The 15,344-nt window shown below is 43.2% G+C and overlaps 2 protein-coding genes across 2 annotated transcripts in view; one reads left to right on the top strand and one right to left on the bottom strand.

Annotated features, from left to right (window-relative positions):
* Positions 1-15,344, top strand: part of cdc42ep1b (CDC42 effector protein (Rho GTPase binding) 1b) — a 232,022-nt gene that overhangs the window by 97,317 nt on the left and 119,361 nt on the right. The window lies entirely within an intron of this gene.
* The window catches only part of LOC310869163 (monocyte to macrophage differentiation factor 2-like), an 18,291-nt gene continuing 10,786 nt past the window's right edge, over positions 7,840-15,344 (bottom strand). The window contains exons 3-7 of the mRNA XM_083779774.1: positions 14,256-14,416; positions 13,081-13,155; positions 11,792-11,893; positions 10,026-10,095; positions 7,840-8,166 (exon numbers count right to left, since the gene is read on the bottom strand). Coding sequence (XP_083635900.1) covers positions 7,966-8,166; positions 10,026-10,095; positions 11,792-11,893; positions 13,081-13,155; positions 14,256-14,416 — 609 coding nt within the window. The 3' untranslated portion in view covers positions 7,840-7,965. The remainder of the gene's footprint in view (positions 8,167-10,025; positions 10,096-11,791; positions 11,894-13,080; positions 13,156-14,255; positions 14,417-15,344) is intronic.

Here is a 15,344-nt window from a genome sequence, read left to right as displayed (position 1 = left end):
GAATAGTTAATAGTACCACTCATACATGGATGCAATATGTGAGAGAAAGACGAGGATAAAACGCATTCTGAGGAGAAATGAGGAAGGAGAAATCGCATCCACGGCCTCGGGAAATACAGTGACAAGACAACAGTCCGTCAAACTGCCTAAACTGATCATGGGGAAGTTCACTGGAGAAGTGAGTCAATGCCAATGGCAAAGCTTTTGGAGTCAATTTGAGACAGCAATAGACAAAAACACGAGTCTCAGTAAGTCTGATGAATTCAGGCTCCTACTTGGCCTCACCCCCCGAACCCACCTCACCCCTGCCCACTTTGACAGGCTGGGATGGCTTAGGGTCGACGACAGAGTGCAGCATCTTGCAATGGGTCTGGTCCACAAGATTCGATACACCACCAAGATACCCATGTACCTGTCTAAATACTTCCTTAATGTAAACGAAGTCCACACCCACAACACCAGAGGGAGTGCAACAAACCATGTACAACCCAGATTCGGCACAAACAAGGGACTAAATTCTTTTCGCTCCTATGCCACCAAAATGTGGAACGCCCTACCAACAGTCATTAAGACATGTGAATCCCTTGACTCCTTCAAAACTGCTCTCAAAGGGCACCTACGGATGGCTGCAATTCGAAACTGGCCTCTGTAAAATCTGAATCCCCCCCACCCCCCCACCCCATTTTCCCTCACTGTATATTGTATCTTTTCCCTTTTTTGCTTCCCATATGATGAATTCCTGTTCTGTTCTTTACCTACAGAGAAATGTCTATTTGTATGTCTCTAAATGTTTGTATGTCTTTAAATGTTTTGATGAATTGAACAATGTGGACCCTGTTGTAAACAAGTGTAATGCTTAATTGGGTCGTCCACTCACAGTTGACAGTCTTTGTATTGAGTTTGTGCTTAAAATGTACTGTAAATTCTACTAACTGTTAATAAAGATTTCAATCAATCAATCAATTCACATATTTAAAGTCATTCTTAAGTGGCACAGCGGCTATCAGACCAGAATTATGACAATGCCATTCAAATGCTTACCAGTCGTTTTGGGCGCAAATATCTAATAATGAATGCCCACATGAACAAACTGTTAAATCTGACTCCAGTTAAAAGGGCCACAGATGTGATTGCATTACGTAAACTGTATGATTGATGACATTGAGATACAAGTAAGAAGCCTAGATTCAATGGGAGTTGTATAAACTTGTATCCGACCGAATGGAAACGTATTGTGCCCAATTCTCGTGAAAATGATACATTGAATGAAATCACATTAGGGTTCACTCGTCAAACTGGCGGTGATGAGGATGGTGATGGAAAGAACAATACGTTCAGTGTAAAAAACGTAATGTCATTTAAGCCTACAAAAAGAAGTGGAGAGCAGTGAGAGAACGGCCAATCTTACGCAAGGAACGCATGACCCCCCAGAGAGAGAATCAAGAGAGAGCAACTGGGAGAAAATAACGGAAAAAAGGAAAACCTACAGCGGCGGCGCTGCCTCGACAGCTGCATTCCATGCTGCGAGTTTCAGAGAGATGATTAAAAATGCATATTCTGTAATGGTAGGCCTAATCACAAATCCAAGAACTGAACTGATCTGTTGAACTAAGAAGAGAAACACTGAGGAAACAAGGCAGGTGTTTTGTATGTCTGGGACTGGTAGGCAGGCATGTCGCGCGTTTGATTGATTGATTGATTGAAACAGTTTGTAGAATTGACAGTACATTTTAAGCACAAACTCAATACAAAGACTGTTAACTGTGAGTGGACGACCCAATTAAGCATTACACTCGTTTACAACAGGGTCCACATTGTTCAATTCATCAAAACATTTAGAGACATACAAATAGACACTTCTATGTAGTTAAAGAACAGAACAGGAATTCATCATATAGGAAGCAAAAAGGATACATATACAGTGAGGGGAAAAGGGGGGGGGGGGGTGGGGGGGATTCAGATTCTACAGAGGCCAGTTTCGAATTGCAGCCATCCGTAGGTGCCCTTTGAGAGCGGTTTTGAAGGAGTCAAGGGATTCACATGTCTGACAGGGCGTTCCACATTTTGGTGGCATAGGAGCGAAAATAATTTAGTCCCTTGTTTGTGCCGAATCTGGGTTGTACATGGTTTGTTGTACTCCCTCTGGTGTTGTGGGTGTGGACTTCGTTTACATTAAGGAAGTATTTAGACAGGTACATGCAGTATCTTGGTGGTGTATCGAATCTTGTGGACCAGACCCATTGCAAGATGCTGTACTCTGTCGTTGACCCTAAGCCATCCCAGCCTGTCAAAGTGGGCAGGGTTGAGGTGGGTTCGGGGGGTGAGGCCAAGTAGGAGCCTGACCAGTTTGTTTTGGGAGGCCTGGAGCCTTGTTTTAAGGGCCTTTGAGGTGCTGTGGTACCAAGAGGTGGATGCATAGTCAAAGAAACCTTGTACGAGGGCTCCTGTTAAGGTCTTCAAGGTGTTTTTGTTGACCAGTGAGGAGATCCTGTAAAGGAATCTTGTTCTTTGATTGACTTTTTTGATTATGTTGGTGGCCATTTTATCACCGGAAAGATTGGCCTCCAGGATGGAACCTAGGTAGGTAATTTCATCTTTTCGTGTGATAATATTGTCACCCACTCTAACCAATAAGCCATCTGCCTTGCTGAGATTACTATTTGATCCGAAGAGAATGGATTAAGTTTTTCCCAGGTGTAAGGATAGTTTGTTATCAGCGAGCCAGGTGCAGATTCTACCGAGTTCAGAGCTGAGGGTCTTTTCAACCTGCAGTTTGTTTCTGTCCGAGACCAGCAGTGCTGAGTCATCTGCGAACAGGAACAAGTTGCAGTCACAAGCTTATGTCATGTCGTTAACATATATTAGGAACAGTAAAGGCCCTAGTATGCTTCCTTGTGGGACGCCACAGCTCACTGGGAGGGGGGGGGGACAGTGTTCCGTTCACCTCCACCATCTGTTCTCTCCCCTCCAGGTAGGATTGCATCCAGCTCGCTGATGTGCTATCAAAACCAATGGCTTTAAGCTTGTTAACCAGTATGGAGTGGTTCAGTGTCAAAAGCCTTTTGGAGGTCCAGCATGACCATGCCGCAGTATTTTCCAGCATCCACCTCGTGTTTGATGTGGTCGCTCAAATAGAGGAGGCATGTGTCAGTGGAGTGGGATGTTCTGAAACCAGATTGGAACTCGTACAGCAATTTAGTAGTGGCAAGATACTTTTCAACCTGTTCATAGACTTAATTGTAGAACGCAGGGCATTCCCTGTGAAGAGTGCGGGCGCAGACACCACAAAACAGTTTGCAATCAAACAGCCAGTCAATATACAGCGCAATGAGCGCATGATAGACGCGCCGACCACGGCAACGACAGACAGGCTGACCACAGTGTTGCAGATGCAGTTAGTAGTGTAGCAAGCAACTCTGACAATAGTACAGTATTAGGCTACTGCAGACAGCTACCATTTGGATCTATGCACCAATGCAAAGCCAATTAGCCAGGTGCCTATTAGATGGGGGTAGCACCCGCAGTTTAATTAAAGAGGATATTTCCAGAGCACTTAACCTGCCAGTTATAGGTAAAGAAACGTTGAGAGGAACAGGCACTGTCAGATCAGTTACGCAACTTTTGGGAAATCGAATCCCTTGGAATCCACATGAAAGAAATGCATTCTGAGAAGGAAGACATGGCAGTGTATCCCAAGCCGTGCATATCCACGGCTTCAAGCCTATTCCCACTATAGGCTGAGGAAGAAATGCCACTTGACAGTTTTCAAATCAGCCTCATGGTGGCGCTACGACAGGCCAAGTTGCGTCTCACCACACACCACACACCCACACACACACACACACACACACACACACACACACACACACACACACACACACACACACACACACACACACACACACACACACACACACGATTTCTAGTTAATTTCTGCATCTCTTAGGGCCCATTTAACCATATAATGCATTTGGATGGCAAGTTCAGTGTCTTGAATGAGATGTGCTGTGAGTTTGCATATCTGCTATTTTCCAGCATAGGACCGTTGCACAGTGAAGCATAAACAAGGCTTTAGGATTTACAAGTGGTTTTTAGAATCCTCCTCCTCAGGAGCATATCCACGGATATCACAAGCCCGGGCCTTTGACCTCGACACCTCGTCTCCTTTGACCTCGTCTCCTTTGCACTTCTCCTGTCTGTCCAGGCTCCAGTGATTGAATGCTGAGTTGGTGTACTCCCACTCTGGGACAGTAGGGGGAGCCCTTCCTCCTTTAGCAGCAGCCCCAGGTGGCTGTCAGGGCTCTCTCTCTCTCTCTAGGCTCTCTCTCTAGGCTCTCACAGGGACATTCACAGGGACATCTCACAGGGACATTCACAGGGACATCTCACAGGGACATTCACAGGGACATCCCTATTCTGTGGTCGCCAACCATGAAACCTAGCATCCCTATTATGTGGTCGCCAACCATGTCAAACTTTCACCAACCCCAAATGGACAGGCTGTTCCTAAATAACCTCCTTTTTAACTTTCCGTAATTGGCTCTCTAGCCCTCTATGACAGAACATATCTTTTCCCAAACATCCATTGTCCATAAATATGGTATCAGTGACAAAAAAAACACCCACATAATTATGAATGAATCGTTCTTGATATTTCTGCACTAGAACTTTCTAAATAAACATGGTATTTGAAGGAATTTGCACTTTTGCAGTTATCAATCATGCGTTTTTGCACTCATGTATACACAGTACACAGAGAAAGGAATCACTCGCTCACAACGTTGTATAATAGCTCTCTTTCTTTAATTTAGTGATTCTTCTGAAATATATATAATTATACAAAATATAATCTATGATATAAATCACACACTTCCTGCATGAGTGACAATAGAGACAGTTTAAAAAGCCCCTAGAATTTACAGAATTATCATATTTTCAAACCTCTTTAAAGACATGAGAAGAATTTACGATGTTCTCCCTGTTGTATTTGTTGGATTAGACACACATTATGGAAGGTTTATGCTTTTTAAATGTTACCCTCACTATGTTTGGACTACTACTCAAAATGCTCTAATAGACGAGGGCATATCCTCCTGCTTTCAGAGACAATGAAAACATTAAATACACATCTCTAATATTAAATAGACATTCTCCATAGACCGATATTAGAATCATCGCCGTAGACAAAGATTTAAGTACATGTCAATCCACAACATGCAGGAAACCTGCAGTCTAATGTATTATTGTATTGTTACTATACAGTTGTAGGCTAATGTCTGCTCCATGTACATTTGGGGTATTAAAGATTAATTTACAGCCTTCATACTCTGATAACAATAACTTGTTATCAGTTATAAGTTGTTGAACAACTGGACAGAATCCCAGACAGACTCTGCTCTGTCGGTCCTTTGCCCTTCTGCAGTGACGTACAGTAGAGAGGGTCACAGAACAGTTGTTACAGTGTGGATGATTGACAACATGAAGTCATAAGTCCAGGGGACGTGCAGAGAGTGTTAGAGAGGAGGGGCTGAAATCTCGTACTTTTGAACCAAAAATAGCGAAAATAGCAGATCTACAAGCTCACAATGCGTCACGCTGCGACGTGTTGAGAGCTTGTAGGTCAGCTATTTTCGGGGGCGCAAGCCAGCACTCTTTATCTACTGGAGATGCGGTGTGTATTACGACATGGATTTAGAAAACAAATTTGTTCAATGCAAAATGGTGCGTTCCAAGTTCAGGAGACTTCGGGGGAAAAAGCTATTCTCCTGAATTCTGCCTTCCGGCATGGCATGGGATTATTAATATTATTAAGTAATAATATAAAAATAATAATAATTCTGCCTTCCGGCATGGCATGGGATTATTAATATTATTAAGTAATAATATAATAATAATAATAATAATTCTGCCTTCCGACATGGCATGGGATTATTAATATTATTAAGTAATAATATAATAATAATAATAATAATTCTGCCTTCCGGCATGGCATGGGATTATTAATATTATTAAGTAATAATATAATAATAATAATAATTCTGCCTTCCGGCATGGCATGGAAATATTAATATTATTAAGTAATAATATAATAATAATAATAATAATTCTGCCTTCCGGCATGGCATGGGATTATTAATATTATTAAGTAATAATATAATAATAATAATAATTCTGCCTTCCGGCATGGCATGGGATTATTAATATTATTAAGTAATAATATAATAATAATAATAATTCTGCCTTCCATGGCATGGCATGGGAAGGACTGGCATCAGTAAAGCATTTGTGAGAATGTACACATAAAAATGTATCGTCGTCATGGTGGCGACACCGAGCTGTACTGCAGCAGCAGTAGTAGTAGTAGTGTACTGTATACTGTACTGTAGTAGTACTGTACTGTAGTACTGTACTGCAGTAGTACTGTACTGTAGTACTGTACTGCAGCAGTACTGTACTGTAGTACTGTACTGCAGCAGTAGTAGTAGTAGTGTGAATTTAGCAGTTTAATAGCACCATTGTACGACAATGACTGACGATTACCATTACTACTTTCTACTGCAGTGTAAAGCCTGCTTCACAGGGTTTGTTTTATAAAGAAGAGTATTTCCTAAAATATATATATATATCCTGCTTGGAGCAGAGGGCTTTAATTTAGCAGCACAACTTGGCTTAAGCCAAGTTATAATATAATATAATAATAATATACAGTAATATAATATAAGACGACTCATAAGACGACCCCCATTTTTCAAGACTTACGATCTAAAAAAAATAAAGGGATTTAAGATCATTAAAACTGGGCTGTAGCCTGAGTCCAGTGCATTCTGCCAACTTCCGGTCCGGACACTCTTCGACAAATGATCTTGGCCAATAGAAGTCTATGTCTGTGTATTGGACCGGTCCCATGAAGTAACTGTCGTAACTCTGTCTTACTCTATGGCTCTGAGGTAGACATATAGCCGAGTACATTGTTGGCCAGCCCATGTGTGTGGAGGTCTGCAGCAGAGGCCCAGGTGAGTAGAGGTCTGTCACCTGGAGATCTGCAGCAGAGGCCCAGGTGAGTAGAGGTCTGTCATCTGGAGGTCTGCAGCAGAGGCCCAGGTGAGTAGAGGTACCTCCAGTCTGTCATCTGGAGGTCTGCAGCAGAGGCCCAGGTGAGTAGAGGTCTGTCATCTGGAGGTCTGCAGCAGTGGCCCAGGTGAGTAGAGGTCTGTCATCTGGAGGTCTGCAGCAGAGGCCCAGGTGAGTAGAGGTACCTCCAGTCTGTCATCTGGAGGTCTGCAGCAGAGGCCCAGGTGAGTAGAGGTCTGTCATCTGGAGGTCTGCAGCAGAGGCCCAGGTGAGTAGAGGTCTGTCATCTGGAGGTCTGCAGCAGAGGCCCAGGTGAGTAGAGGTACCTCCAGTCTGTCATCTGGAGGTCTGCAGCAGAGACCCAGGTGAGTAGAGGTCTGTCATCTGGAGGTCTGCAGCAGTGGCCCAGGTGAGTAGAGGTCTGTCATCTGGAGGTCTGCAGCAGAGGCCCAGGTGAGTAGAGGTCTGTCACCTGGAGGTCTGCAGCAGTGGCCCAGGTGAGTAGAGGTCTGTCATCTGGAGGTCTGCAGCAGAGGCCCAGGTGAGTAGAGGTCTGTCATCTGGAGGTCTGCAGCAGAGGCCCAGGTGAGTAGAGGTACCTCCAGTCTGTCATCTGGAGGTCTGCAGCAGAGGCCCAGGTGAGTAGAGGTCTGTCATCTGGAGGTCTGCAGCAGAGGCCCAGGTGAGTAGAGGTCTGTCATCTGGAGGTCTGCAGCAGAGGCCCAGGTGAGTAGAGGTACCTCCAGTCTGTCATCTGGAGGTCTGCAGCAGAGGCCCAGGTGAGTAGAGGTCTGTCATCTGGAGGTCTGCAGCAGAGGCCCAGGTGAGTAGAGGTCTGTCATCTGGAGGTCTGCAGCAGAGGCCCAGGTGAGTAGAGGTACCTCCTCCAGTCTGTCATCTGGAGGTCTGCAGCAGTGGTCCAGGTGAGTAGAGGTACCTCCAGATGGCATAGTAATGAATGCCGGCTCCGATGGCAACGAAAAGATGCCAGATGGCGTGGGCGAATGGGACGAGGCCGTCGCTCTTGAAGAAGACCACACCCACCACATAGAACACTCCCCCTAGTGCCAGCTCGCACACGCCGGTACGGTTCACCTGCAACACACGCACGCACACACGCACACACGCACACACACACACACACACACACACACACACACACACACACACACACACTCACACACACACACACACACACACACGCTTAACCCATTAAGACCTGACAACATATTCTACAAAATGTCAGTGGCTCTCAAACTATTTGAAAAACCTATATGTTTTATGTCAGTGGCTCTCAAACTATTTGAAAAACCTATGTTTCTATTTCAGTGGCTCTCAAACTATTTGAAAAACCTATGTTTCTATGTCAGTGGCTCTCAAACTATTTGAAAAACCTATGTTTCTATGTCAGTGGCTCGTAGCGCAGCATTCGGTTTAAAATAAACGTGGTTAAAAGCTGTAAGGTGACACCGATGCGTCTTCAGGTCTAAATGGGTTCAACTTACCAGCGCAAATAATATTATGTCGTTGCCCCTTGAATTTATAGAGCGAGTGACTGCATTTTGAACGCATTAGAAGAAGGAGTAGGTTTGGTGAGAGCAGCTGTGTGCGTGCGTCAGGTTGTTGAGGACAGTAACATCGGCAACGAAATCAACAGAAAAGGCCAGAAAGCCCTAAAGAACGGAGAGATTTGTCCCAATTCAGTTGCTATGCCAAATTCTTAACGCTACCCACACATACATTTCTGTGTTGCCTGCACTGCTATAGACCGATTCCGTAGCGGTTTCATGGTCGCAGCCTACGTATTTCCTGTAGGCGGACTCGACGTAGCTGCGGGGATAAAACCCTCACCAGGCGCACCTCTTCCACTACAGTGAACGGCAGAGTGACTGATGTTAGTTTGCCTCAAACTTTACTCCTTTACCTGCTTTTTTACTAACACTAACATTACAAAGATGCCCAGAACATCGAGATGAACCTGTGTAGTTTATGGCTGCTCCAACAGTAGTGGCAACATAAAAAATAAAATAAAACGGAATGTCTAATATCCACTGCGGTGGCTGAGACCAGAGCCATTGAGTAATGGTTGAGACGAAGCAGGGAAAGATACATAACGCCAGTCTTACCCAATACCAAATATTTCTGTTGAATTGTATACCTCATACTAAGCATTTAAAGTATGAGGTATAAAGTACACTGGCGTTATGTATCTTTCACTGCTTCGTCTCAACCATTACTCAATGGCTCTGGTCTCAGCCACCGCGGTGGATATTAGACATTCCGTTTTATTAATTTTTTTATGTTGCCACTACTGTTGGAGCAGCCATAAACTACACAGGTTCATCTCGATGTTCTGGGCATCTTTGTAATGTTAGTGTTAGTAAAAAAGCAGGTAAAGGAGTAAAGTTTGAGGCAAACTAACATCAGTCACTCTGCCGTTCACTGTAGTGGAAGAGGTGCGCCTGGTGAGGGTTTTATCCCCGCAGCTACGTCGAGTCCACCTACAGGAAATACGTAGGCTGCGACCATGAGACCAGCTACGGAATCGGTCTATAGAGCGTCGCAATCCCGCCCCCTTTCATGATGACGCCATATCGGCCATAATAGCAATTAATTATATGGGATATGGATATCGGCCATCTTGTCTCATGGGTATACATCCCTGCTTCTTGTAGAGGAGATCTTGAAAAAACAAGAAGGTGGCCGCAGACGCCAATAGCCAGAGTGCCGATATTTTATTAGGACAGCAGGTAAGACAAAAATTAATCCAACGTTTCGGTGGTTAAGCCTTCATCAGGGAATACATCCCTGCTTCTTACCGTGGACAGGATGACCATTTAATTATATGGGATATGGATATCGGCCATCTTGTCTCATGGGTACATCCTGCTTCTTACCCAAGGGGCCAGCTGGGTCAGATCAGTCTCTATCCTTTGAATACTCTATGTTCTTACCATGGACAGGATGACCAGCGCCGGAGCAGCTCCCATGGTCACATATCCTAGTAACTCTGCCAGCTTGTACCTGCAAGCAGGAAGTGATGTCAGGGGTCACCAACATGTCCTACAGAGGTCAGGGGTCACCAATGCGTATATTCCGAGCATAGACATGGTAACGCCCCACCTGCCTCTGATTGGCCTACCGACACTTGCCTGTCCTCCGAGATGCAAGGCTACCGTACTCCGTGGTGGGAAATAATACAAGTACAACAGAATGGCAACACACGACAGTAATTTATAACTTGTAGAACTTTGTAGAAGAGGCAAACTAATATTGTTTGTGCCGTTTGCTTTGATTGAATAATTGATTGAACACGTAGGCCTATACTGTACTATGATTTGATTTGGCTGTGTTCTAAATTAAAGTGTTAGTGTTGATTATCGTGTATTAATCTAAACTAACACTAAACTAATACTATTATCATACTATAATTAACCGAATGTCTGAATGAATGAATGAATGAATGTCAGAAACAACGCCGTATCCCCTCACTGCCAGCACCAATCGCACCCACTTTTCACACAGGCATGGACCATAATTATATGGAGGTCTTAACGGAGCCATTTTTTCAATAACATTAATAATGAATTTATTAGTGAATAAAAACCTGTTTATTTGTCCGTGGTCTATCTCCGACCGAGCCACACTATATTAGCACACATCTCTCCATGCCAAATAAAATCTGCACGCTCCCACAATCCAGCTAGGCTACATTTTACCGACGCAACTATCATATTTACTGTACAGATATTGTTTTTACATCACCCATATATTAAATAATAATCCAACCGCACCCAGGGCGCAGTACCCCCCGCGGCCACAAGGGGGTATTGAACAACTCATCTCCCCATAAATGCAATTACTACACTACTAACATGACAATGACTGTTTGAGACTTTCAGTTCTATGTATGACTATGATGTACTGTTTTTCCATTTCCAGTGAACAAGTCTATATTAAAGCAATTCTTCCTCAAAACACCATACAACAACATATTTTCTTTCACCATGTAGTAAATGCTGGATTCATGGGCTGGAGAGGGCAGTTGTTTTACTGCCCCCCCCCCCCCTTTTTCCCCTCACTGTATATGTTTCTTTTCCTTTTTGCTTCCTTTATGATGAATTCCTGTTCTGTTCTTTAACTATATAGAAGTGTCTATTTGTACGTCTCTAAATGTTTTGATGAATTGAACATGGTGGACCCTGTTGTAAACAAGTGTAATGCTTAATTGGGTCGTCCACTCACAGTTAACAGTCTTTGTATTGAGTTTGTGCTTGAAATGTACTGTAAATTCTGCAAACTGTTAATACATATTTCAATCAATCAATCAAACAAACAGAGATGTAAGAGGGGCAGGGGCTGAAAGAAGCCCCCTTTTATGTCTATGTGTGCACGTCCATGTTCTTCACGTTTTCTAATGTTTATCACATTCCTCTCTTATCTATATATATTTAACCCATTCTGACCTGAGATCAGATTCTAAAAATGTCTTCTACATCCTGACAGTTTTCTGAAAAAGCTATGTTTCTATGTCAGTCGCTCTTCGATTTTTCAAAAATAGCAGACCTACAAGCTCATAGCGCGCCACTCGGTGGCGCGCTATGAGCATGTAGATCTGCTATTTTTCAATAGCTAAAGCATAACATAATGCTAACAACAAAAGGGGTTCTCGCCCAAAATGGCTTAAAAAAAGAAACAAAAGGACAAAAGAGAGAGATACCTTTCATGGAAGAAGAAAACGAATGTAGATCCAATGCACGCCATGACCCAGATCAGCCAACGCATGTGACAGGCCCAGGGTCCTAGCTCCCTCAGGATCAACCTGCACACACACACACACACACACACACACGCACGCACGCGCACGCATGCACACACGCGCACGTGCACACACACACACACACACACACACACACACACACACACACACACACACACACACACACACACACACACACACACACACACACACACACACAAAAACAAATTCATGGCATGTACGTACGTAACATAACTACAACAACTGTCTGTCTGTCTGTCTGTCTGTCTGTCTGTCTGTCTCTCTGTCTCTCTCCCTCCCTCCCTCCCTCCCTCCCTCCCCATTTGATGTATTAATCATTACTAGCCCTTACCCGTTGTGAGATATTTCCCCCCCCCCCCCTTGTGGCCATAGGGGGTACTGCGCCCGGTGCGTTTTTAATGTGTGATTGGTGCAGGCAATGAGGAGATAAGGCGGTGTTTCTGACAGACATTGTTAGAATTATAGTATGATGATAGTATGATGATGATGATGATGATGATAATAGTATGATTATAGTATGATGATATAGTATGATGATGATGATGATGTTATACTTTAGCTATTGACAAATATCTGCAATTTTTTCTAAATCGTGGCGCAAGTCTTGGAATATACATTCTTTCAGACCGAATGTTTTTTTTAAATTAAACTCATATCTTTGCTTCTAGGGTGGGGGGGTGTCTCTGGAAAAACATATTTTCAGTTGGGGGTCGGCGGCCAATTACATAATGTTTTGGGGGTCTTTGACATGACGTTGTTTTGAGAACGACTGACATAGAAACGTCATGCGTTTTTCAGAAAACTTAAGGGAAACTTTGACAGGAAAAGACTCGCTCACCGTATAGAAAAGGAAGTAAAACTCCTTAGACTGAGAGAAGAAAATATTTTTTATTTTATTTTATCATGCTTTTATCTATGATAAAATAAAAGAAAAATATTTTTTATTTTATTTTATCATGCTTTTATCTATGATAAAATAAAAATAAAAATATTTTTCTAAGTCTCAGTCTAAGGAGAATTACTTCCTCTTCTATACAGTGAGCGAGTCTTTTCCTGTCAAAGTTTCCCTTATGTTTTTGAGACCACCGCTACCGTAGTCAAGTTTGAAAAAAAGGACGAAGAAAGGCGCAACAGTTTTCTCAGTGCTTCAGTGTTTTTCAGAAAACTGTCAGGATATAGAAGGCATTTGTAGAAGGTGTTAAATATACCAGGGCGAGTAGGAGGAAGCGATGAAGAAGTAGATGGCCATTCTGTCACACATGTGAAAACGCTGCTCCACTCTCCTAACCAATCACAGGAGGGATAAGATAACACATAAGACAGAATAAGAGTACATTTAAAAAATACCATTCATGCTTACTGTATTTCGTTGCAATCATTCAATGAACGTTTTTCTTTCTTCCAACCAATAAAAGGACTTTTTAAGATATTTTACTTTTGAATCCTAATGGTCACATTTATGACACGTTAACCACCACACTTTCACACACACACACACACAAGCACATGCACGCACGCACGAGCACACGCACGCACGCACGCACGCACGCACACACACACACACACACACACACACACACACACACACACACACACACACACACACACACACACACACACACACACACACACACACACACACACACACACACACACTGAAATCCATTGCAACAGGTGTCAATTTGATCTGTCTTCAAACACATACCACAATGTTTGTTGTGGAAAAACGAGAGGAAAAGAAAAAAAAAGTAAACAATGATAACCATGATGATGACAATTTGAAATGAAACATTTTGAGGTACATTCCCTTTTAAGTCAAGTGAAGATTCCTTTTGAGAAGATCATTGGTTGGAAGGAGCATTGGTCCGACTCGGGATAGGGTTGGGGGTTAGGTTTAGGTGTGCTGGGTAGGTTATGGTTAGGGGGAGGGTCTGGGGTAGGTAGGCTATGGTTAGGGGGAGGGTTTGGCGTAGGTAGTCGACCAAAGTATAGTGACCTTTGAGGAGAGGAAACCACTCGATTCCCATTGGAAATGACTTGCAGTGTACAGTATGCATACTATTACTGTATGAATGAATCCCAGGTGTCTGAACGGAAAACTGTCCAGTCTGTGTTTGCATGGCTGAGTTATCAGTTAGGTCAGAGGCGTGCGTGCGTGCGTGCGAGGTGATGGTTTGTAACATGGTTTGTTTCATTATCAGGCTGCAGCTGTCTGTCCTGGCCCTTTGGCTATGTTGCAATGAACATATGCACGCACGCACGCACGCACGCACGCACGCACGCACGCACGCACGCACGCACGCACGCACGCACGCACGCACGCACGCACGCACGCACGCACGCACGCACGCACGCACAAACACACACACACACACACACACACCGGAGGTGGCTGATCTTCCATGCAGCGGTGTGGAAGAGTGTGGAGGTGATGAAGAGGCCAGTAAGCCCCGCCCCATAGAGCCAGGCGGCAACACAATGCCATTGGTCAACAGACAGGAAGTGCAGCACAGAGCCGGCCAATAGGCTGGGGAGGATCCAGAGCTATGGAGAGAGAGAGAGAGAGAGAGAGAGAGAGAGAGAGAGAGAGAGAGAGAGAGAGAGAGAGAGAGAGAGAGAGAGAGGTGATGAGAGAAACGAAACTTTGACAATCTGATCAAAATGCACAATAATAATGCTATTGTTGTGTAAAGCAGTGGTTCCCAAAGTGGGGTCCGGGGACCCCCAGGGGTCCTTGAGGGAGTTCCAGGGGGTCCCCGGCTAAATGATAGTTATAGGAACCAAATGGACCCTTATGGGTCTTTAACTCAGAAAGTGTACAAATGGAACCAAATGGACCCGTTCCATTTGGTTCCATTTGTACACTTTCTGAGTTAAATTAACTTTGATGCATTTATCATGAATCAGGTTTAAAATGCATTCATCATGAATCAGGTTTAAAATGCATTTATCATGAATCAGGTTTAAAATGCATTCATCCTGAATCAGGTTTAAAATGCATTTATCACGAATCAGGTTTAAAATGCATTTATCATTAATCAGGTTTAAAATGCATTTATCATGAATCAGGTTTAAAATGCATTCATCATGAATCAGGTTTAAAATGAATTTATCATGAATCAGGTTTAAAATGCATTCATCATGAATCAGGTTTAAAATGCATTCATCATGAATCAGGTTTAAAATGCATTTATCATGAATCAGGTTTAAAATGCATTCATCATGAATCAGGTTTAAAATGCATTAATCATGAATCAGGTTTAAAATGCATTTATCATGAATCAGGTTTAAAATACATTCATCATGAATCAGGTTTAAAATGCATTTATCATGAATCAGGTTTAAAATGCATTCATCATGAATCAGGTTTAAAATGCATTCATCATGAATCAGGTTTAAAATGCATTCATCATGAATCAGGTTTAAAATGCATTTATCATGAATCAGGTTTAAAATGCATTCATCATGAATC

This window comes from Protomyctophum parallelum (genome assembly GCF_964188405.1).
Source record: "Protomyctophum parallelum genome assembly, chromosome: 13".
In the NCBI taxonomy this organism is placed as follows: Eukaryota; Metazoa; Chordata; class Actinopteri; order Myctophiformes; family Myctophidae; genus Protomyctophum; species Protomyctophum parallelum.
This window is presented reverse-complemented; position numbering and strand designations above follow the sequence as displayed.